General features: G+C 36.8%; 1 protein-coding gene across 1 annotated transcript in view; it reads left to right on the forward strand.

The window, feature by feature from the left end:
- Window positions 1-19,717, forward strand: part of LOC120626419 (tensin-1-like) — a 96,551-nt gene extending 76,834 nt beyond the window's left edge. Inside the window, exons 5-10 of the mRNA XM_039893941.1 lie at window positions 15,495-15,577; window positions 16,523-16,789; window positions 17,079-17,234; window positions 17,699-17,843; window positions 18,915-19,082; window positions 19,517-19,717. Of these exons, the coding sequence (XP_039749875.1) occupies window positions 15,495-15,577; window positions 16,523-16,789; window positions 17,079-17,234; window positions 17,699-17,843; window positions 18,915-19,082; window positions 19,517-19,717 (1,020 nt within the window). The remainder of the gene's footprint in view (window positions 1-15,494; window positions 15,578-16,522; window positions 16,790-17,078; window positions 17,235-17,698; window positions 17,844-18,914; window positions 19,083-19,516) is intronic.
- The last annotated feature ends 5,628 nt before the right edge of the window (window positions 19,718-25,345 follow it).

Below are 25,345 nucleotides of genomic sequence, written 5' to 3' on the forward strand. Positions count from 1 at the left end.
ATTCTCAATGACTCTCTTGGAGCCGTAATAATCGCACGCACATCCTAGTTAAATAGTGCCTATATCAGCATTCCTTGCATAGAGTGTTTATGATATCCATTGAGCTTAATGTCCCAGTAAATACACAGTTCAATTCGCCGCAAAGACGATCGCACCTAGTACACTGACATCTGACCCGCTACTAGGAGTGCTCGAAGCGCCCAGTACCGGTTCGTGAACTGATTTACTGCGCTTCGTATCTCCATACATTATTTATATTGTATTTGATTTTGATTAATTATATTAGAGCTGTCTAACATTGAGTGTTAGTTTGAATAAGTAATCAAAAGCCATACAAGTATACTTTGTAAGTGTTCTTTATGAAAAATCTGACTAGACTAAATAAAAAAATTGTATACTCAGGAATGTATGTTATTTTATATTATTGTATGTTATTTTATATTTTACTAGCGTAACCAGCCCGCTTCGCGTTGCCTTATTTTATTTAAACAATAAACTTACATATTAAAATTTTAATTTAAGTCTCATAATATATTAAATCATTTATTTCTCTCCGTATTCTCTTCTATTCTCTTCTCGAGCGGGTGAAGATCATTATCTACACCCATGTACACCCAACAATAGAATATCATCATAGTAAATAAAAGCTGTATTTGACAGTTTGACAGTTCAAAAATAGGTCATGTAGGTTTATAATAATTTTGAATCACCTATACGTTCTCGCTCATCTTGTCCTAATCCTAAGGTTGCCAGGCAGAGATCGCTACTAAGCGATAAGGACGCCTTTTGTATTCTACTTCCGTCTTTGTATTTCTATTATTATTTTATTTTCCTAACTTCATAGTGCTCCGGTACAATGTCGCGTAGAACCCCTAACAGGTTAGCCCGTTACCATTTAAGACTGAATCATCATCAAGTAATTTGTAGTGGAATAAAAAACATTGTTTTTTCTTAAAATTTCTACTATTATATTAATTAGACGGAGCATCCACGGTTTGATTTCCCTCAGCTACAAGCTTTTATCTCCCATTGTCGAGTCAACAAATAAATTCGGTACCTACATGAACTTTCTCTACCGCAGTCGAGTTAATGAAACGCTCACAAATGGGAATTTAAATCCTTCATTACGCGTCGTACATACTCAACAACTTCTTATCGAACAACAAAATGTATTTTTAAATAAACTAAATTATATAAAAGAAAAAAAACGAAAATGTCTAATTTACATAAATAATATTATCCATATTCACTTACTTAGTTTACTTATTAATTGAATATGAATATGTAATTTTCCTTCCTTAAATTCCTTCCCTCACGCCCTAACATAGCAACAATCGACTTGATTTTAAGCATAGAGCTATTAAATAAATAAATAAATATACTACGACAATACATTCATCGCCATCTAGCCCCAATTAAAGCGTAGCTTGTGTTATGGAAACTAAGATGACTGATGAATATTTTTTATAAATAATATACTTAGAATATACATATAAACACCAAGACACTAAAAAACATTCATCCTCATCACACAGACATTTTCTTCTTCTAGTAGTGGGAATCGAACCCACGGCCTTGGACTCCGAAAGCAGGGTCGCTGCAAACTGCGCCAATCGGCCGGCTATTTGAACGAACAGAGAGAATTATATGTTACTTTTGACCTGGCAGAATATTGAATTCCCAAAGGTGGTTTACAAGAACTTTCATATTTTTATATCAAATATCAATGTTCCTTTACGTACTAAAAATAACGAAACGGCTTATTCACCACGGGCAAGACAACGGGCATAGCTATTAGATTATAAAAGTGAAATGTAGTAATCCATTAATTAAAAACACATTCGCTGGACTAGTTGTGCCAAAATGATGAGGAACATATGTCCTCTCCCCACCAACCCCTAGCCTCATAAGAAAGCTTTCGGTGAGTTAAATCCATAGCTATGATCGGGGTGACTCTATGTGATCGAATCAGACATAAGAAGAACCGTTGAAAATCAGAGTTATATAAATATATAATGTACTTATACAACGTGTAACGGAATTACGAAATACTGTTGAAGGTTTCATAGGTTTATTTCGTAAGGACTCACCCTGTATAAATATTAAATCAAAAAAAACATACTTATTTTTCTATACAAACGAATTCAAAACATTCTAAGTGTTTACTCGTGACATCCCTATTGAAGATAAAAGACTGATGACGTGCATAGTACCTACGCTATTCAACGCGTGCCTATTAAAGTGACAGGAGTACTTGATTTTACTTTTGCATGTGATGTTAGGGCTTAATATGATATCTTTCAGTAAAAACTATGGCAATGGTTTACTAAAAATCTATTAGCGTTTCGGTTTCACAGATAAGTCTCAGAGACAGTAAATAATGTACCTCTAAAGTCTCTGAAGAATTATTTCGGTTTTCAAATAACACGTATGCCTATAAATATTTCAACATCAAGCCAGTCAAACATAGTCATATTGGGCCCATTATGAAAATCAGCGTTGCAGTATTGATTGGCAGGTACATACTGTCACGATGCTGCAAAACCGAGGAGGCCGAGGAGGCTGAGGAGGTGACCCGATGGACACAACGACGCATTTTACCTTTTAGTTAACTGTCTCTTCTTTTTATCATCTAAAAGTTCGTATTGCATGGCTATAACTTTATATAATACTAGCGTACCCAGCCCGCTTCGCCGGGCTAGATTTGCTTAATTTTATTTAAAGAATAAACTTACATCATTAAATTTTTAATTTAAGTCTCACAATATATTAAATCATTTATTTCTCTCCGTACTCATTTTCTTCTATTCTCTTCTCGAGCGGGTGAAGATCATTATTTATACCCATGTACACCCAACAATAGAATATCATCATAGTAAATAACTTACAACTTTGAACTGTCAAATACAGCTTGTATTTGACATTTCAAAAATAGAAGTGCTCCAATCGTCACCAAACTTTACAGGATTACTCGCCAGGTCAATCCTAAGATTCACTGAAAGTTTCATTGAAATCGGTCCAGCCGTTTCGGAGCCTATACGGAACATACCCACACATTTTCTCTTATATCTCTATAGATATAGATAGACAGATACTGCAAGAGTGCCAGACTGCCATAAGAATTTGCCTCTCAGTACTTTCAAGAGAGTTATTTTCAAAACACTTAACGATAAACTTACTACAGTCTTAACAAATATTTAAATGACAATTTGATCTAAAACTTGACTTGAAATCTTTGACTTAATTTATTTCTTTTATATTTTAATTTTTTTTCTTTTAATGAGAATGAAAAAAAAGATTTGCACTGTCCTTGACAGTAGATTGTGTAGTAGTGTATTTTTATTATTGTAAAATAACTTATTGTGACCCACAATTCTAGCAAATAAATATTTATTGACGATAAAGCTCATTATTATACTGAAGGCCTTGTATGCAACAGAGAACGTCTGTAATGAAATGATGATGATGACGATAAGAGATCTTTGCAAGGGACAGAATAACTTATTTTTTGAATTTTTAAAGATAAATATGTCTGTAAGACAACATTTTTAATCATTTGAAACAAAAATGTGTATAATTAAGCAACATTAAAGTTGCCTTACTTTTACAAAGTTAAAACTGCCTATTTAGCCCTTAATTAAAAACCCGTATTAAAGCAATAAAGATTCGCCCGCAGTCATTAAACCTTTGCGACTCGCTCCGTATCAATGAACTCGAAACTGGCGCCATTCCGGACATGGACTGCGATTCGGTTCACAATTGCAATCCAATTGCAATCCAAAATCTCATGGGATACCATCTGGAAGTGGATTTTGTACGAGAGGCATTTATATAAAGCGCTACGTGCGAGAAAGAGATGTTCCGCCGTCACGCAGGGTCATGCATTCCGGTCAGAAGATTTATTTGTGACATCAAATTTAATTGCAAGAGGAATGGAGAGAAAGTCGCTACATTGTATGAATTTTATTGTTGTTATCGAAAATAATACTTCTTGAAAGTAATAATTCTAAACTTATACATTTTAATTTGGCCAAGAATGAAAGATGAAAAGTAGAGTTCACGTGTAGGCACATTTTGTTGCAAAAAAAAAAAGATAAGGTGAATGAGAAAGGGGGCTATACATGGTATATTTAGTTGGCACAGACAAAAGCCATAAACAAGAATTGAATTGAATATTATTTATTCATTTAATGTATTTTGACAGCCGATTGGCGCAGTGGGCAGCAACCCTGCTTTCTGAGTCCAAGGCCGTGGGTTCGATTCCCTAAACTGAAAAAGGTTTGTGTGATGAACATGAGCGTTTTTCCGTATCTGGGGTGTTTATATGTATATAGAAATATTTATCAGCTATCTTAGTACTTAGAACACAAGCTACGCTTACTTTGGGGCTAGATGGCGATGTGTCGCAGTATATTATTTTTATTTATTTTATTCATAATAAAAAAAAACATTGTGCACTTCTCTTTATAAACTATAGATGTGGTAAATTTTATACTCCTCCATCGGTGCAATTTTCTTAAAAAGGGGTACAAAGTTTTTGCCTCTCGTATTAATGTTTAGATATCACTACATTGTTCTGTAAGATCAGGAGCCCAAATCTGCTATTGCAATTATGTGTCAGTGTCAACCAATAGCAAAAATAACGAATGAAAACAAAAACGTAGTAATAAAACTGTGAGAGTAAAAACCACACTTGAAACGATTCTTTTCATTCAAGTTTTTTGAAGCTATAAAAAACCTTAAATGGCACAATTAAAGCCAGTTAATCGTTTTGCTTAGGACTATTTTAATTATTCTTTGCTTACCTATTTTTTGTCAATTATTTTGAAACTACAGAAAACTGTACAAAAGTGTTTTTTTTATTTTTAGTGACGCCTTCCCAATGTTGCCGCTTGAGTAAGTTGACTAAGAAACAGAAATGAATGATAAAAACAGGATGTGGTTTCGTAAAGCGCATGCGGTTATATGAAAATAATAATACCTAGTTCATTTTTAACGTTATGTTTCCGTTAACAATATTGTAGAACACCATGTTACAAATAGGGTGTGGAGGTTTTACGTATTAAGTATGGGTAAATGTATAAAATAAAATTATTATTAGTGTATTTTATTTACAGAATATTATGATACAGTGACATAAGTTACAGTATCTACATTGGTCTGATATCGTAAGAAATATTGGTTTTGTATAAAATTATGAGAACTTTTGTAGTGGCTAAGTAAACATCATGCAAATATTATAGCTATATAAAAACGTACATAAATTTATGGTCACGGCTATGGGCTACTGAAGTAGGTATTCTTGTTACCATTTCCTCATAATCAATACTAATATTATATATTATATATATATTATTATTAGACGGCCGACTGGCGCAGTGGGCAGCGACCCTGCTTTCTGAGTCCAAGGTCGTGGGTTCGATTCCCACAACTGAAAAATGTTTGTGTGATGAGCAGTTGTGTGTGAAGAGTGTTTTTCAGTGTCTGGGTGTTTATATGTATTTTCTAAGTATTTATGTATATATAATTCATAAAAATATTCATCAGTCATCTTAGTACCCATAACACAAGCTACTCTTACTTTGGGGCTAGGTGGCGATGTTTGTATTGTCGTAGTATATTTATTATTATTATTATTATATGCAAAAGTGGGTTTTTTATTCGTAAGCTACTATTGGAGCAACTTCATAGTTTTTTATCCTGGCAAGGTAACCGGGATTGGATAGAAAAAGGCGTTACTTTGCGGAATTCCATGATATATTATGAAAATTAAGCTTAGTCTGCTATACTCCGCGAAAAGCAGGAGAATGTACATGGATTATTTATTATTTCTTCAATTTATATACTCAACACCAAACAGATGTTCGGCAATGTACCCTCTACGCACGTTTCCCTAAGAAACCGGAGCATCCTCAGGAGATGTTTACTTTACAATTAATAATTGTTAAGTTAACAAAAATTAAGCTTAATTTCCATAGAAACCGGGATTAAAACATTGCCTACGTTGAGGCACAATATTACATATGCTAAATATTAATAGCTTTGAACCTGACATGCTCTGTATTTTAACCCGAGTTTGGTTATTTTTGTAATAATTAACTGACCGAGAAGATGGTCTCTGGACCACGCCCTTCAGACCGACACTCAGCATTACAGCTACGCTCCTTTGAGGCGGTAGTACTTGACGAGCTATCACGAGAATCTCTACTTCTAGTATCTTACTACTCTACTAGCAATGTAATCGGTTAAGAACACTGTTACAAACACGGCTGAAGTTAGAGAAATTAAACAGCAGTTGTATGGAAAATAATTACTTTACTCCCACATGCGGTGAAGGTATTTGCGTGAGCAAAGGTCAGAGCGAGGGTGGGATCATGTCTGGCTCAGGGTTCGTGTCGAGAGGCACTGAGCGAACAAAAGAACTATTCGGAGCTATAAACGCGCCCCGCTATTTGGGGCGATCCGTTCGATTTAGTGTCGCAAGTCATGAACTGGATGGGGCTAGATATTTTTGCCTACGATTAAATCAATCGTTATTCACAGCCTATTCATGTCGCGCTAATATAACTGGGCAAGGCCTCCTCGGTCTCATATAAGATCTTAATAGCGCCTCACTATTTCAAAGCGAGTTTGATGTAATGGTATTTATCACCAAATTTACATGTTCCCAGTGGCACAACTAATTTCCTAACTCCAGGCAAAACCTTTCAGTAGTCTATGATAGTACACTCTTCGACTAAAGACTCCTACTTCCTATAATCATACGGCATACGGGTAGTTGATCATACCCTAGTAACACAGATGATGCTGATGCCCTTAGTCGCACCGTAAGTCACCCTCGGGGAGAGGTGGTGACAACTGCATTCTGATCTGCCGCCACCTAACTAAACCTTTTATTTAATAATATATCGCCCAAGCCGTGAATCGAAGCCAGAAGCGCAAAATCCAGTGTCAAACATAATACTAACTAGATGCAGTCGTAAAAAAAACCATAATATGTATTGTTTACTACCTCTTATATCAATCCAGGATTATCAGTATAATGTATTTCCACCAAAGGTACTTTATTTGGTAATACTAACAATACAAAACCAAAAACCCCTAAAAATAATTTATTCAACAATAATGTTGGGAAAAAGTAAGGTAAATTTAGTGAAATGCGTAATGAAGGATTTAAATTCCCATTTGTGAGCGTTTAATTAACTCGACTGCGGTAGAGAAAGTTAATGTACCGAATTTATTTGTTGACTCGACAATGGGAGATTAAAGCTTGTAGCTGGGGGAAATCAAACCATCGGATGCTTCGTTCGTTTGTATAATTAATGTCTTTTCATGTTTTAATACAGGTCTTACATGAAAACTTTTATCATTGGAAATATTTGCATTTTCATGATAATATTCAAACATAATATACCCAGTTGCTCTACTGGTCATATATTTAAGTTTGTTTGAAAAATTTGATTACAATCGAAGAGCTGACTGTGGTCTTCTTCTTAGACCAAACTACTTTAAATTTTAAACCTTTAATGTATTTTTAACCACAATATTTTCCACAAGAACAGCAACAAAAAAAATACATACTTTACTAAACAAAATGTAAACAAAATATTAAAATAATAATTTCTCATTATTGTAGCAAAAGAGCCTAAGCAAAAAATAAGCAATTTTTAGAAAATACTACAGTAATATGGCTATTTAAATAAATATATTAACGAAAAGGTTGCTTGATTTCTCATCAGATAGGTAAATTCTAAAGATTGTAAACTGTAAAAAGATGTTGAAAAAGGGCAATCAGCTGAGTTTCTTGCTGGCTCTTCTCGGTAGAATCTGCCTTCCGAACCGGCGGTAGAGTCACTACAAACAGACTGACTTGACGTTTCAAAAGTGCTTATAAACTAGGCCTACTTGAAATAATTGAATTTTGAATAAGATTATACTGTTGAGATTACCTGATAAGTATAACCATTATGAATTGTGGTGGCCTTAAATAAATAAAGTTCATTTAACATTTATCTCGACAATTTTGATTAACCTTTAAGAATCACACGACGGTGTCTGTTACTGCAACTTTTGCCCGCCTGATTAACCACAACCTGACAGGCGTGAAGTTGACTGCCACCTTTCAGCTTACAGGCTAAATTGTTTGGGAATCGATATATCAACAAAAAACGATTTTATCAAAACCTGTAATTTTATAATGTTATCGAACGACACTAACCAGATTTAAAGGAGATAAAATAAATTAATTGCAATATTATTGTTTAGTTGTCAAGTAAAAAGCTTGAAGGCAGTGCTATTAGTATACAGTTCAAAAATATATACTTGATTCATCACATCAAACAATTACTGGCCCTCAGAGCACGGGTCTCCTCCCATATTGAGAAGGGGTGGGGGCTTCGGTGGACTCCACACACCTTTGAGAAGGCTATACAACTCTCAGGCATGCAGGTTTCCTCACGATGTTGAGTGTGTTTCCTTCGACGTTGAAAAATGTGATATTTTAATTACTTAAAACGCACATAACTTAGAAAGGTCCGTGCTGGGACTCGAACTCGGCCCCCCGAAAGTGAAGTCGAGCTCCTACCCAATGCGCTATCACCGCTTACTTGATTAGCTTCATATTACTATTAATAATAGCATGGCGAGCTCGAAATCTTGCCTTTTGAGGTAACCTCATTTTCCGATTCCTAATTCAGTTTTTTCATCACAGCATCATTCTAATTTTATTTGATTTCACAATTTCATCATTCGTTAACGAGGTTGGTTTCTTGAGTTGAAACAGTTCTGATATAGGGGTGCGATAAAAGTCGTCAACTCTCGTCACTCGTACCACGCGGGCCTCGATCACTCGTGGTCGCTCCCAAACCCGAAACGTTTAGGAAAATGAAAATCTCTTCACTGGCTGATAGAAAACGTGCTCTGCTCGTGATGGCTGCGCCCTCCACTGCCGTGCACTCATGTCGACGACGCGCACGTAATTACAGATTAAGTGAATAGAATCGCTCGTGATGTCGATCAAAGAAGCTCTTCGCTGCTACCTTGGAAGGATTCCAAAAGTGTAAATAAATAACGGGCTTCGTAAACATCCGATGTCCAAACCAATAAATGAAATTGCAATGTCTACCTATGATTCTAACATAAATGCGTCTTATCTATGCCAATTTTATTGGTATACGTATGCTTATCTGCTTGTTGGTTTACAATCGATAAATTCTTGCAGCATTGGTGTGTTCTAGTCTGAACGAAATAGGAATGGTATTGATAATCAGGAGAGCCATCTGCTTGGTCCCTAAATTATGACTATAATTGAAACTAACCCTCGTTATCTCAATAACTTTTTCATTTTACCTAATGTAGAATGTCTGGCCACATCGGCATCAGAAACAATATCGCTCCAATTCTCACTAATACGAAAATAATAGCCCCGAAACACACTCATAAAAACACAATCAGACAAAAACTACTTTGTTCATTTGGCAAAAGATGAGGCGGATCGATACGCTTGCGTGCTAAATACTTATAAGTTCAATTTGAATTATGCTTGTCTAGGAACAGTTTAGCGACATCGTTCGACAGTCAGCGCCTGACACTGTCTGGCTGGCAGTGTTTATTCATTGCGTGCTACGTCTGTTTTGCTCAAAGTCATAACCTTTTATCGCTTTGCACAATCAAATAACAGCGATAATGAGTATGCAGACTAAGGTTAAATGCGCTGCCCTAAACTATGCCTAATAAATCTTTAGTTTAAGTATAGCTGGAGAGTCTATTTTGCATGTTTGATCGCGCTGACCTCTGGTACAAAAATAGGAAGAATGATGGTACGTATATTTAGAGTATGCTGCAAAGTAAATAGCAGTAGGGTGTAAAGATAACAACTCTCTAGCATAAGATACTACGTCGTCAATGGGGTGCCCTAGGGTTCTTACCAGGGTATTGAGGCAGATAGATTATACCCTAGATTGAGGAACTCAAAGGCTACTTTTAGATAAGGAAAATTCCATGGTTTCCGTGTGACTTGTTAAAAAACTGAATTTTACTTCGTTGGGCTATAACTTTTAACTACAGTTTTCCATAGCAAAACTGCCTCGAAATCAGATTTATCTAGGGTCGCCCCGTGGTGTTTCCCGCGATGAACATTTGTAGACATAATTGCAACAAAAAACATGCGTGGCAGTCCTTGGGTACTGCCGATACAAAGTGAAAACTAAATCTATGTACACAGTATATATATATATATATATCTCATGGAAAGCATGCGGTGATGATGATGCGAGTTTCACGCTATATGTTCACCCAATAGTACACATATAAATATACACAATATACAATAGCTTATGAAAAGAGTTCGGTGACAATGACGCTAGTTCAACGCGCCTAACGAAGTTTTCACTTCAAAAAATCTCTCTAAGCTAAGACAGGCTAGTTTCTCTATTCTCAACCATCCGGTTGCCGTGATGGGTCACTATTGGCAATAGGCTTATCCACTGATGCAACTACGAACTAGGGCACATCCTCCATAATTTCTGCATAAGTAGAGTTTCGAGACAATGTAGGTATGCTAATGCGCCGGTCGTTCCTCATCTCACGCTCAAAGCGCATTAGAAGTTTCGCCGCACACGAGCTACTCCGCACAGCCTTGTCCCATTTCACTTTGATTCCGCAACTGGTACGAACTCATCTCAAGTTCATAGCTCAGCTTCGCGCTGTTACGATACATGTGGAACCGACCCCGTTTAGTTTTATTATTATGGCCTCACTGTGCATAACTCTGTTCTTACTCCGGTTGTTAATAGTAGTTTCCGTTTATTAAATCTGTTTTATTGTAGTAATAGTTTACTTGTTTATTCCATTCATTGCTCTACACACTTTTTACCTTCTTGCCGCATTGGTTTTGTTAATGGAAAGTCCGGGGGTTATAAATTTGGAAATTTATAGTCAGAGTCAAAGTCAAAATATCTTTATTCAATTGGGCCTACTTTTATTATATATAAATGGCACAGATGATGCGTACATTACAACATGAGAAATCTGTACATGGTAGTGAGATAATGGCGATAGTCATAAAGCTAAAGCTACGAGGGTTTCAAACGCACCCTGGTCTAAGAAGAAGCCCACAACTAACTTAGCCGGGTGTTTTTTTTCCCATCACAATCTCACATTATTATTTAAATTTATTAGAAGAGCCTCTCATTTAAATTTATGAGATGAGCCTGGTCAGAGATTACTTCAAATTATACTATGACTTTTCTATGAGCTTACTTTTAATACTAACTTTAAACTTTTTAGGAGACCTCTTCAAGATATGAACTGGTAGTTTATTGTAAAATTGTATGCAATTTTTTACGAATTATTAATTTTATGTTGTCTAGTATATTTTACTGCAAGTTTAATCTTACTTCCAATGTTCTAATTATTTTGGTCACATTTTTACTTAAATTTAGAAATATTTTATAATTTCTTATCTGTTCTGAGGAGGAAAGAGAAATAAACATACTTTCATCCATACAAACTTTCACATTTATAATATTAAGTAGAGTTAAAAATAATACTTGTAATTATAGGTATTTGTAGTGTTATTCAATGCCTTACAATTTCTAATAGATAATCTTGGACCTACTAAAACATTGTACTGTTTAGACATCAGTAGTGAAAGTTCACCAATTTCGCAATATTTTGTGTTTTTTCACAACGTACACCTAGCATCGATTTCTCATTTTTTGTTTTTTGTTCAGAGTGCAGACGCGCCCGGGGCGAAATGGATGCGATTAGTTTTTTGTCTTCCGTGATTGATGGACGGCCATGCGACTCTGCCAATATCTGCACCCATGTGATTTTTTATCTGTTGGGCTACTACTTTTCAAGAGTTTAACTAATCGCAACTAAATTCAATAAAACAGTACCAGTCAAACAGTGGGATAAGTGATGGGTTTGTCTATGATAATAGCGGGTTAACCCATGAGGTTAGAAACTGATACCAGATACTTAATGCCATAGTCCTATTCGTTTCCACGACGTATCACGATCGTACCCAATAACTTGAAATCATACGATATATAAAAAGTTATTGTCGTATCATTCAGATTTCAACTTATTAAACATGGACAACTCAGGCATGCAGGTTTTCTCACGATGTTTTCCTTAACTGTTGATGCAAGTTTAAATTAAAATCGTACATGACTTCTAAAAGTAAGTGGTGGGTGCCAGGGATCAAACTTGGCTCTTGGGAATGGGGGGCACGAAAAGAAATTAAAGTACAACATCGTAAGGAAAGGCGTGTTAAGCCCACCAATCCGCACTTGGCCAGCGTGGTGGTACGACCCACGGGTCTCCTCTCAAAATGAGATAGGTTTAGCCCGCAGCCCACCACGTTTGCCAGTTGAGAATTCACAGTCTTCACAAACCTTTGAGAACATTATGAACATTACTCTGGCATGCATGTTTCCTCACGATGATTTTTTGTCAAGGATATTTAAATTGCTTCAATTAAAAATGCACATAGCTCCGAGTTAGAGGTGCGTACCGGGTATCACACCCGGTCCACCCGGAAGGGAAACCAAAGCTTTAAAGGGAGTACACTAAGCTATTACCGAATTATAATATTTTGAATTTCAATATACCTAACTAAATAGAATAAACAGAATTCGTACAGCGAATGCAGCGCGCATTTAATGATATTGCACAGTCACACGTGAAAGTATTCGATAGCCGGATTGTGTTTTACAGAAATACACGCGGAAAACAAAAATAAAATAAAAAAATAAAAAACTCGACGATTTGTCTACCATTGTCCCGCCGGATATTATTTAAAATGGAGTCCTGTCACGCGACAACATCCGTTTAGAATGCCGACTGAAACACAAGTCCTTATAAACCATAAATCAACGAACATAAGGTTGAATTTATAATGTGATTTGTCGATTAAAAAGGCTCATGGTGCCCTGTAAAATAATGGTGTGGAAGCATTCGAAATTCGAGATAAAAGAACGAAATTTGCTCCAACCGTTCAAACAATAGCTATGCAATGAATTTATCAAACTATAACTTGAGCTTTGGATAACCGAAATAATATTGCAGTAAAATTAATGGCTGCAAACTTTCACCAGAGCAAAAAAAACATGGTTTCAAAATGCTTTGCTATTTCTATAAGTTTTAATTTTATTGCAGCACGTGGTTTGTCGCTGTAAAACAAAAAGTTTGCTTGTTTAAATTTAGATACATATTTCTGTAGGTTTACGGCGTTATAACCTAACATACCGCAACTATTCAGGTATTATTTTCGTTAACGTGATACGATTATGTAACAAAATGCCCCGATTTCTCCAAAATCAAACTACACGGTAATAATACATAAGTAAAAACTTATTTCATTTCTAAACATATGTAATGATATTCCAACCTAGCCCACTTCTTTTACTCGGACAAAAACAACATGTATCTTATAACATAATACTTAAGGTTGATATTTATATATAGCTTTTCGTTTTACATAAAAACAAACATAATTAGTAGTTTTAAGTAAAAGAGAAAATCCAGTTAAACAATTTATTAAACTATAAACTTGTGCATTTGTTATTGGATAACCATAATGATATTGCAACAAATGTAGGTGTGTCCGTGAAACATCTCAGTCCTTAAGCCGCTAAACTTAAGGAAGATATTCGTGTAACTTTCAGTTTCCCGATGGCAAACTGGTTGGTTGTCAGTGATATTGTTCGTGGATAGGTCGCCGGTTCACATTCCGCCGTCGGAATGCGCCGGAGACTGATTTATAAAGTTGGCGTAAATCTCCACCGTGCTCGGAGACAACGGATGCGCGACGATTAATTAGCCACTTGGAAATGGCTCGAAATGTTTAACTATTACTGTAAAGGCTTTAAAACTGTCTACTGTAATATTTACAGCTTTGAATACTGACACTTGAAAAACTACATTTGAGATCGCAAGAAAGTAGGTAATGTAATGAATGCTGCTACTGCCTCGTTGGCTAGTAGAATTTCTGAACAGATCGCAGATCATGTGATTCTGCATTCGATCCCAGGTCCACGAAAATTGTATGGTTAGGTTATATTATACGGTTGTTTTTGTCAAGGAATTCTCTGATATATCAGCTCTATGTTTTGTCAGGAAACGGCGTGGTAACTTTGGGACGTTATCTGTTGGATAGTAACACTAGCCGCGGCCTAAGCTTCCCATCAGGCAAAAACCCTCTCTCTTAAGATGCAAGGCTTGTGCCCTGCTGGGCAACAAATCTGGCTCAACTGGGTCAAGTGGGTTGATGTAAGCTGTAGTGAAACTTACGACTTTTCCAGTAGGTCCCTATGGGCTTACGACTAGTCCAAACTTATGCAATGAGATAACAGGCGTTTAAAGAATCTAAAGTTCGAGGCTCCACAATCGCCTTGACGAATCTAAAATTCTAAAAATTATCCTAACATGATCAATTTCCAACGCAGAGTTGATATGTCTGAGAATTTTTTGACAGAAAAAATCGTATGGATTCATATCAAATTTGGGCCAACCCGGATCGAATCCGAGAGCTCATGATCTATGATGACATCCTGTTGATTAAAACATTAACCAGCCGATCTGTACTAACAAATACCTGAACCTGTAATTTTACAATAGGCTGGCCAGTAGGTAGGTAGATTACTAAATCGCTAAAATGCAAAAGGAATCAAAATATACTTTAAAAAACCGATAAAGATATAGACTCTTGGATATGGCGAGGTTTTAAAGCTAGGAAAACAAAACGTTACCGAAACGATAGTCCACTTAGTGCTTAGTACTTAGGTACTACTTAAGTAGGTGGGTACTTGGAGAAGCAATCCGGTTCGTTCTGAGTTTACGACGGGAAGCTATGCTGTTGTAAAGTACAGTTGCCGCAATGTTCCTACGACCTTTGTTGAGATTTAGGCCTTATAGTAAGGAGGTAAGCGTATTTTTTGATCGTTAGTTAATAATTTAAATTTTAATAAGGAAAGCCATTAAAATTTACTTGTTATTTACATTAAAGGAAGGAAATGTTAAATTGGTTTATAGCTTTGAAGTATTAGCGCTTAACCATCTTCAATCACATGACGACTGCTTTGGCACAGTGATGAGAGCTTTGGGAGGTCCCAGGTTCGATCACCGATTTCGATTTCATTCTCAATATACCACAGATTATTAATAAATAATCTCAGTTTTTCTCTGAACTGGTTTGGTGGAAGCGACTTCGACCGCGGCTAGTTACTTACGGACAAAGACGTGTCTATCCGTACAGACGGCTAACGTGCCCCGTTCACATCTGTTGAATTATTTATTCATCCAATTTCTGACTTGGGTTAACGTAGCTTATAACAATCATTAACCTAACTGCACGATCGCAAATAGGCCATACCGATTGTTTAACTAATTTAAAATAGGAAACGACTTAGCTCCCATAGAATTTTAGTATTTAAACGAGTTAGTTAAGGCTACTAATAACTAATGTAAGATAATATCATGTGTTCCAGAGCAAAGAGCTAGGCGGCTCCTGCACGCGAGCTCCTGACTCTCTCCCGGGCCTGACGCATCACTACCCACATCGCCTTGACAGGTAACTGCGTTACAAGATTCATAGAATTTAATAATACTCAGATAAAGGGCCTATTCCACCACTCTGAGTCAAGTGTCGCATGACATAGACAGAAGAGTTGTAACTTTTTAACTTTATGTCAAGTGTCAAAGACAAAATTTGCTACCAGACACTCGTTCGAAGGTGGTGAAACAGGTCCTTAATCTAATTTGAAGTCATAACACACAACCATCTTCCTTGTTATGTTCTACTGATAGAAGAAAAGTATTTACAGAAGTACTGTGAGAGCAAGCATTGTGCGAGTTACGTTGCTATTTTATTACAGCAGGCGTTCTTTCCTACAATTAAGCAATGTAAATAAATAAATAGAATGTACCTACCTATCGAAAATTTTTGTTCGTCAGTTTTTTAATTTTGGTAATATAAGCCTACTATTAAGTAGGCAAGTACTAGTAAAATCATGTTAAATTTTATTAATATAAAAAAATTGAGAGGGTAATTATTTAGATAATTTCAACAAAATTAAATCGCAATATTACTCGAAAGATGCTCATTTTTCCCTCGCACATAGGGCATAGTAAAATCATAATAATGTGCACTAAGAAGTTAGGTCTCCATTTGGTACCATGGAGACCCGATTCCCGTGGAAACTCAATTTCTCCTACAGGGCTTCAGAGTTCTATAGGTCCTATTAAATTTTGATAACGTTGGTTATCGCTTAAAGCGATAAGTCCGCCTTTGCGCATTATATATATATTTTTGTTTTGGAACAAATTAAAAGTGAAAACAAGAAATTATCTTGTTTTCACTTTTAATTTGTGTAAATAAATACTTCATCTATCCATCTATCTATCTTTCGTCGAAGTAATCACCTGAGCACAGGAGGCAGCTTATTTGTTACTTTTGTCGTTTCTTCAATAGATGGCTGGAAGTTCTTTATTTCAAAAGAATGTTCTCTCACTCCAGATCCCCAACACAATGCGACATAATGGGCGGCTCGAAGCTGGACCCGTGCGAAGCGAGCGAGGCCAGCGAGGCCAGCGAGGCCAGCCCCAGCTCGTCCGAGGAGTGGAACTCGCCCGCCGAGCTGAGCTGCTACCGGCGCCTGGGCGAGCGCCTGGAGCGCCTGGAGCGGCCGCCGCTCATGAGGCGCCTCGCGCTCGGCCTCAGCGGCGCCCTGCTGCAGCCCTCCGACGACGACGCCACGCCGCTCGTCACCGACACGCCCACCACGTGCGTAGCCTCCGCCGCCCTCTGCGGCTCCGCGTCCGCCCAGCGGGGCGAACCCACCCGTCGGGGAGCTCTTTGGTCCAGCAGCGGATTGTTATAAGCTATTGATGAGCTCATTGTGATTTATCCTCGCGTTGCAGCTTGAACTGACTAACGAAGCTTACAGTGCGCGGTAGTACATCATGAAACATTAACGTTCGTCTGTGATGTTGCATATCATGGAAAAGTTTGCGCCTGATTCTTTCCAATAAGTTGCTTCGGTTGGCCTTATGTGTATATTTCTACGTTACAGCCCCACAAACGCACCGCTGTGTCTGAATGGCGGGTACATCAACGAGGCGTCCGAGGCAGAGGCGAGGACGCGGGAGAGCAATCGTGCCCGCCTCGATACACTGCCCTGCAGTGACCTCGACAAAGAATTTAGGAAGTGCAACAATATTAGCAATGGGTAAGTTAACCATAGACTCCAGTTTCCCACACATGCTTTGGTCTGAACGACGGGTAAATCGACGATGTGATATAAGCACTGGATTAAGGAAAATCATAATTCAAGGTGAGAGTCACAAGACTGATAGACCAGCGATATTCGTAATTATGATTTCGTTAGCTGTATGATATATGGAATCCAACGTTAGCTGTATGATATATGGATTCGAGAGAAGATTATACCTCCAAATCGATAGATACAATCGAACTCTTAAAGTGTTTTTAGACCTAGGGAGTCTGGGCTTGTGACTGGAGATTAAAGGATTGATATGAGAAGGGTGCAAAAAATACATGGTTTATCTTGCATAGTTATTCTTAAGTAAGGATATTTTCATTGAATTACCGCTAGTTCTACTATGTAGTTCATTAACTTTACGTTCGTCACTAGGAGTTTAATTCGACTATTATCGTGTCAACTACCAACAGTCCCAGCACGGGTAGCGGAGCTACTTCGTCGTCATCAGGAGAGTCATCTTGCGGAGCGTCGCGCAACTCAGGAAACAATAATGCGCGACCGCTGGAGCCCGAACTTAGGCACGCGCCGTGGTTCCAGCAAGGAATTCCTAGAGAGGTAGATCTTAATGTCTTAATACTTTTGTTTTGATGAACGTCTCTACAAAACAACACACACACACACACATGGACATTTTGGCTTAGGTAACAAGAATATTTTTCGGACATTTTTATTTAATTAGCTTGTACGCTTTTCTTTTAGTTTATCAAATGGTTGTGGCGACTGTGTCTATTTTTAAACGCTATCAAAGCAGACATATGTTCATCATCATCATAATCATCATTATCAGTTGGAGCTACCTAATTGGATTGTGTGTCATATGTTTATATATATATATGTACTCGCGTACAAATTCGAGTGCGGAGCTCCTAACTATTGCTGGGTTTTCGTCTTGCTCATTTTCATTCGTAAGCCCACATGGTGAGAAACTTTACTGATGTCATTGAACATTGTATAAGGGCTCCGAGAATCTCTGCCATTATGACTACATCGTCGGCAAACGGAAGTTGAGTGATGCATTCGCTGTTGGTGTTGATGCCAAGCCCGTTCCAATCTAGAAGCTTAAAGACGTCCTCCAACGCAGCGGTAAACAGTTCCGGGGAGATCACATCTCCCTGTCGCACTCCTCACTGCAAATGGATCGGCCTCGTAGTCTAGTCCTGCATACTGATTGATGTTGTGCTACACGGTACAATCTTTTCAACACTATGATGTACCGGTGTAAATTCAGCATCTCTACAATCATCTTAACACAGCTCAGGTTTCCACAGAATCAAAAGGTTTCTCATAGTCCAAAAACGCTGAGCAAAGTGACCAGTTATACCTACTCTTCGATCTTCTGTAAAAAATGCCTGAAAGTCGTCGTAGGTATGTTTCCTAACGTAAGACCAAAAGATATTTAATAGCCTAAATTTACGCACAGAGTTCGGTCAGTATTTTGCCGTCTGTACAATGTGGCATATGTTCATTATCACATCGAGGCTATCCAGCTCCTCGATATTACGGACATACTCAAAAGGCTTAGTCCTCTTTTGTTTCCAGTGTAGCGTAGTGAATGTGACCTCCGCTCGAGGTGATAACAATTTAATTTGTTAATGTTAAAACGTAACGAATGAGTCCGCCTCGCAGATCGCGCTGGAGGTGCTGGGCGCGCAGGCGCCGGGCGCGTTCCTGGTGCGCGGGAGCACCACGCAGCGCGGCTGCCTGGCGCTGTCGCTGCGCGTGCCGCGCGACTTCGCGCCGCACGGCCTGGCGCACTACCTCATCCTGCGCACGCCCAAGGGATACAAGATCAAGGTGAGGCCGGCCCGGGATCTTCTTATTTTGTATTCGATCGAGTAGAGATGCTCCCAGTATAGTACTCGCCAGCTCCACGCGCATGGCTTAAAACATTTTTGCCAGATGACAGGGATGAGGCTCACGTCGGAACGAGCTTCATAAAAAACTGCCAATTTTACTACCATCGAGATAATCTCGGCTTCGAGCGTTTCTCCAAGACGTTATAGCTCAACCATTAATCTATATATACTTGCAATCTATTTCGAGCGGAATAGCCGGGCGATAGCTAGTCACAGCTTGAAAATAATCCAAACCTGTATAAATGAAGGATACTTTATTTAAAGAAATATAGCTGCTGGGTCATAAAGCTCGTAGTTTAAATTTCGGGCAGCGAGAAGCGGGCGAGTTACCGCTTAGCGTCGGACTGCACCGGTCACGGCATGTGCTCGCAGGGCTTCACCAAGGAGTTCGGCTCGCTGGCGGCGCTGGTGACGCACCACAGCGTCATGCCCGAGCTGCTGCCCGTGCCGCTGCGCCTGCCGCGGGCGCCGCGCGCGCGCGCCGAGCTGGAGCCGCTCGAGCGCCTGGCGCCGCCCCCGCCGCACGCGCCGCCCGCGCCGCACAACGGCTACCGGCCGCAGCTGGACGTATGAACCCGCCGCAGTCCGGTACCCCACTCGACTCCCGACTATGACGTTTTATAATATAGGCTGCCGGCTATATTTTAGCCGAACCACACTCTCTTTTTAGGCATCCACAGCAATTTATGGACATTTTCCATCAGGTTCTAACCTAACCATTTTCAAACCTACGGGCCCTATTTTTCCTCCATTGAAAATCTGACCACTGGGTTGGAGCCTCGCCACCAGAGAGATGAAACTGTTTTAAGTTAGACTTGCTAATTAACTGTAGACATGCAGCTTTCGTCCGACACACTAAGATGTACTATAACTATAACGATTACAAATAATATTTCATCCATCAAATTTCAAATTAGTACTATAATCAATAATTTGACAAGCGACTGAAGCAATTGTAATTCTCGCTATCTATAATTAAGATCATATATTATAGTCCTGTGTCCATTTTCAACAGCAATCCCATTGTTCAACAGCTCCTGTAGGATGTTATCTTTCCACATTATAAGGTCTTCAAAGTTGATTTTTCCGTGCGGAATAGACATTCCAGACCCAAAGTCAGAGAATCGATAGACGTCGAAGAGGACATCTGTCAGTCTCCAAGTGATGATTCCTCCCATTATTTCTCTTAATAAGGAAATGCTAAAGAATTTATTCTGAAATATCTGTACCACAGTACTGTCCTAACCATCAGTTTATGTACTTCACTTACCCAACAAAAGTTTCGGTATTATATTAATTGATAGTTAGACTGATAAATTAAAACGAGAAGAGAAAGCTAAAATGCGTTAACAGTAAAGTTGATAAAATTATTGACAAAGAATTTTGTGTTTTTGCAACCTTACAAGAATCACAAATGTATTTTTGTGATTACAAATTTGCTTGACAACGTTTCCTGCTTTAATAGTAAATAATCATTCAGCAGCTGTTCTTTCTTTGTCTTTATATGCCACTTCATTGCTGAAGGTGAGCATTCGTCTCTTTTAAATTTGTCCTTATCCATAGTAAAAAAGAAAAGTCCATATGTTACCGTTGCCACGACTCTATTCGTCTTCCAAGCCCTCTTTTCCTGCAATTTTCCCGATCATGATGAATGACATCAGTGGGTACATGTCTTGTCGCAATATACTTTCTTGGTTTACATCTCGAGCTGCTTGTTGGTCCTGACCAACTCGATTCTCCTCTGTATTTTGACAAGTATTTCAGAGTTACGTACTTCACCCGTCCAGCTTATGAGGGTATTCTTTGACTTCGATTTAAAACCATAAAATATTGCAAAATATTTCGCGTACTTTTAACCATAATTCTTCATGATTTTAATCTACATATTGAAATGATAAAATCATTGTGCTAGAAAGAGAGAAACAATGCTACTAATTGGATTAGACACAGTAAACTAAATCGACAGGTGTAATAGTACTTTGCAAAATGGAACATTTTAAAAAAATACACCTGCAATTTAGTTTAATTTCGATGTTTGTGTAAGATCTTATTAGTACCAATAGAAATGTAAGTACTGTTAGAAAGAGCAACCGTTGTTTGCAAATCTTTGTTAGTGATAAACTGGACATTAATAGGATATTGTATAGAAGTTACTGTATTTGCGATGAAGATATTGTTGCTTATAGTTTTAATGATTCACATAATATTAAGATGTTAACTATTCTGGGCTGTTAGTATTTTCAGAGAATCAATAAAAAAGTATATGTTTTAATTCATAAAATATTAGTAAACCACTCAAAGATTTTCTTTCTTTAAATTTTATTAGTATTTTAATCTACACACAGTAATAAATAAACTATTCTTGAACTGCTACTCAAAAGTACATTTTGGAATAATCCAATTGTGGAAACTTAGATTTAGAACCATTTTAAGGCCAAAAATTCAATAAACAAATTGAGTTTATCATTCATGTCACTCAAGATATTGACTTTTGCAAAACCTAAGTTTAAAAATTGCAATTTTACAAATTAGTCACAGAGAAAAATATTTGTATGCAGACAATTCTTACCAAAAAGCGTATAAAAAATTCTGCCCAGAATAGCTATGTGCAAAAATAATTCTATAGACTTTAGGTGTATCAAAAAAAATTATATCATTCGAGAATATTATATATTGGAAATAAAAATGAATAGTCGTTGCGAAGTCACTAAATTATTGTACGTTGTCTATATCTGAATAGTTAATTGTTTGCTAAGATAGTTTTTGTAATTAACTAATGTGATAAATAAATAGCTAGAACGTGTAAAAACTATTGTAAATTAAATAAATGTGTATATGGATTTGTAATTATAGCGTTCTGTGTCATTCAGCTTTTGCACACTCAGCTGATTACCGAATCCCACTGCAACCTAGAAACTAAGATAATCTTTATAATAACAAAGTCCAGTTTACTCTGCCCTTCCAATACAGGTATTAATTATAATTATGATTCACTGCCATTGTTATATTAAGCAAAAAACAGCACTCCAATTGCTGGACAAACTTAATTGGAGACCGAAACTATATTTTTGATAACGTGACGCAAATCGTTTTTTTAATTATGAGCTATGCAGAAAACAATGCCGATATTGAAAATGAATTTATACTACAGAAAAGAGCTTTACAATCGATATATTAACTTGATCAAGCGATCAAGTTTATATATCTATCGCGGTGTAGTCATTACTACCCTAAGCCTATTCATATTCCATAGCAGGACACAAGCCTCCTCTCTTAAGATGCCTGCTTCTCTTGGAAAAATATACTATAAATATATTTATACACAATCTTCTTTCATACATAACGGTTCTGGTGTTCGCCAAGGAAGTATTTTAGGTCCTTTGCTATTTCTACTGTACATTAACGACCTTCTTATCGTAACCGAACATCAGTGTTTATATTCAGAATAAAAACGTAAAATTGCTGGAATCGGACATAAATTTTACATTTTGTAATACATACTGGAAAACAATAACCTACAAATCAATGTTGACAAGACAAAATTAGTTGCTTTTAGAACAACTAGAGCTCAGTGGCGTGCATAGAGGGTATGCAAAGGATATAAAATAAAGAAAATCTCCAGTACAAGCTATAAAAAACTTTAGGATAGGCATTGTTAAAGTTATAAAAATCCTACCCTTAAGTACTTTATTTTTTAACGTTTTTTTTTTCATTTCATATTACATATATTATTATGAGTGCAGCCAAACTATTGGTAATACACGGTTTCAATGAAAGCTTAATTGTAACATCTGATTGTACATGTGTATATTTTATGCAATAAATTTTATTATTATTATTGGAGTTTGCACCCACTATTCTTCTCCAATATGTATTGGCGGGCAGTTGTTATTACACTAACCGGCTTTTATAACTGACTAGGTTGACATGTGAGATTGTTTCGGTTGTTGGCTGAATGAGCAGTAGGTTTATAAGTAAAGGTAGAAGGAATTGCGCAAGAGTTGGAAGAGTATCGTGCATTTGTTAACGACATTATTTTAGATATCTCTAGTCGTAATAAACGTTTTTGTATCCGTACTATTTCAATATAATAGAGGCAATTAAACGATTATTCTCCCACTCATACTAAGTTATTAATAAAATTATATAAAGTAAATTTATCGTTATGTCAGAAAGATTCACAGATATTAAATCAATTCTCGCCCACTCTAGTTCGTCGTCTAATCTTCGTCTTTCGTTTTGAAATGTTAAATCTTCGCCCACGTTAGAACGACGCGTCACTTTGAATAGAAGAGGTTTGATGAAGATTAAAGTGTACTAATGACCTTATGACATTGACATCGTAACTACACACTGTCACGTTACTAATTGTGTTAAAATGTTGTCTTATGTGTAAATGTCTAAAATTTCTCGGCTCTACATTTAAGAACTAATACATTGCCTACCACATTCTGTAGTTACGTTGGATCCGATTTCAATGTTACGGACAATCAGGGCGATGTGTGCACACATAATTATTAAAATACTACTTTTTGATGCATCCACTATTAATGGCTAAAATGTGAAACGTAATAAATATGTAAATTATTGTGTTATAAATCATTGTAATAATATACGTACATTATATTGGTGTTGCGAGTATCAAATTATATTATCGTTCATAATAAATTATTGGTATATTGGTAAAAGGTAATTGCGAGATACCACTGCGTCGGGGTGCGAAATGACGGAAGGTGATCGTATGTATAACTTGTTGACTGGGTGAGCGCGTACAATATTTTTGTTTGGATCACAAAATAATGAATTAAAAATCTTTAACGAAACTTTGTCAGAGTAAATATGTCACAACTGTTGCCAGTTAAATAGGAATTATAAATACACATAAATGACATGTAAATTCACACGGTATCAATTAATAAGAATAATTTTCCAACTATGTGATGGACTTGGATCTATAAATGATAAAGCCCCCAACGCTTGTAATGGTAACTCGCACTGAACCTTTAACTAGAAAATAGTAAAAGCCTTTTAGCTAATAACTAAAGTAATTTTTATGAAATTATGGCTTTGCAAAAATCGTACATTGACACGCAATAATAAATAATTCAATTTATATCTGCACCAAAACTAATCATTTTACTGAAATTTGCTTAATTTTCTGACAGTTATTTCCCTATAATTGGCCATTCTAACTACTTGAACTATATTCTTAACGCACCAAGGCGTAATGCTGTCAACTAAAAGCTTAAATCATAATTTAAAACAACAACGTAATAAAGATCATGTTGCTTTAAATTTAGATTTAAAATACATTAAAGAGATCAATATCGTAGCCAAAAGAACACCACTATACCGCGTTTCTAAAACCGACACTGCAAAAAAAGTTACATTTATTGCAAATTGATTTTGCGTTATTATTGGCCAAAATATTTATGTGTCTGTCATCTTAACTGGATCCATTACAGATATTATTATTGTGTGTCAATCTATGGCACGGCACAATATAAAAACTGCCTTAGTAAGTACGCAAAACGTGTTTATAAAAAATATTGTTACGTTGCATTATTCATTAGATATAGATGGTAGTTAGGTTGCAAATATTTTTTTTGAGTAAACTTAGTGACCGGCCAGAAAATAATATTGTCCTTTCTGCAGGGAGTTTTGTGAGACGGATAACGTTAGTTCTACTTCCGCTACTTTAGTTTACCTAAGAGATTTACGTGCTAACGAGTTGTCACCATAACCCAGTGATGATTGTACTTATATATTCAGGCTTTACTTATACTCTGTACCCTTAGAAAAAACTGTACCATTTTATGGATGATTAATATCATGTATTTAATACTTTCGTCAATCAAATACCACATTGTTTTACTGAAGCATAATGTTAAAATGCCCCGATTACGGAGTAGATGACAATGAAATCTGTATCTTGCTACCGCTAATTTCGTACGAATTTACGTTGGATTAGTTGTAATGGCCATAATTGTTCTAAATCCTTAATTAAGCTAGATATCGCTTTATTTTTTTCTTTCTACATCTAAATATTATATTTTTGTAAGTTGGTCAAAATTTTGGTCTTGAAATTCTAATGTTAAGATGTGACGAACCTTGGTTATTAATATAAGGTACGAATCAAATAAAATCGTAATATTTTGTTAGGATTAAAAAATATAGAATAACTTCATTGCTAAAACACTA

The sequence above is a fragment of the Pararge aegeria genome, chromosome 9 (assembly GCF_905163445.1).
Source record: "Pararge aegeria chromosome 9, ilParAegt1.1, whole genome shotgun sequence".
Taxonomy (NCBI): domain Eukaryota; kingdom Metazoa; phylum Arthropoda; class Insecta; order Lepidoptera; family Nymphalidae; genus Pararge; species Pararge aegeria.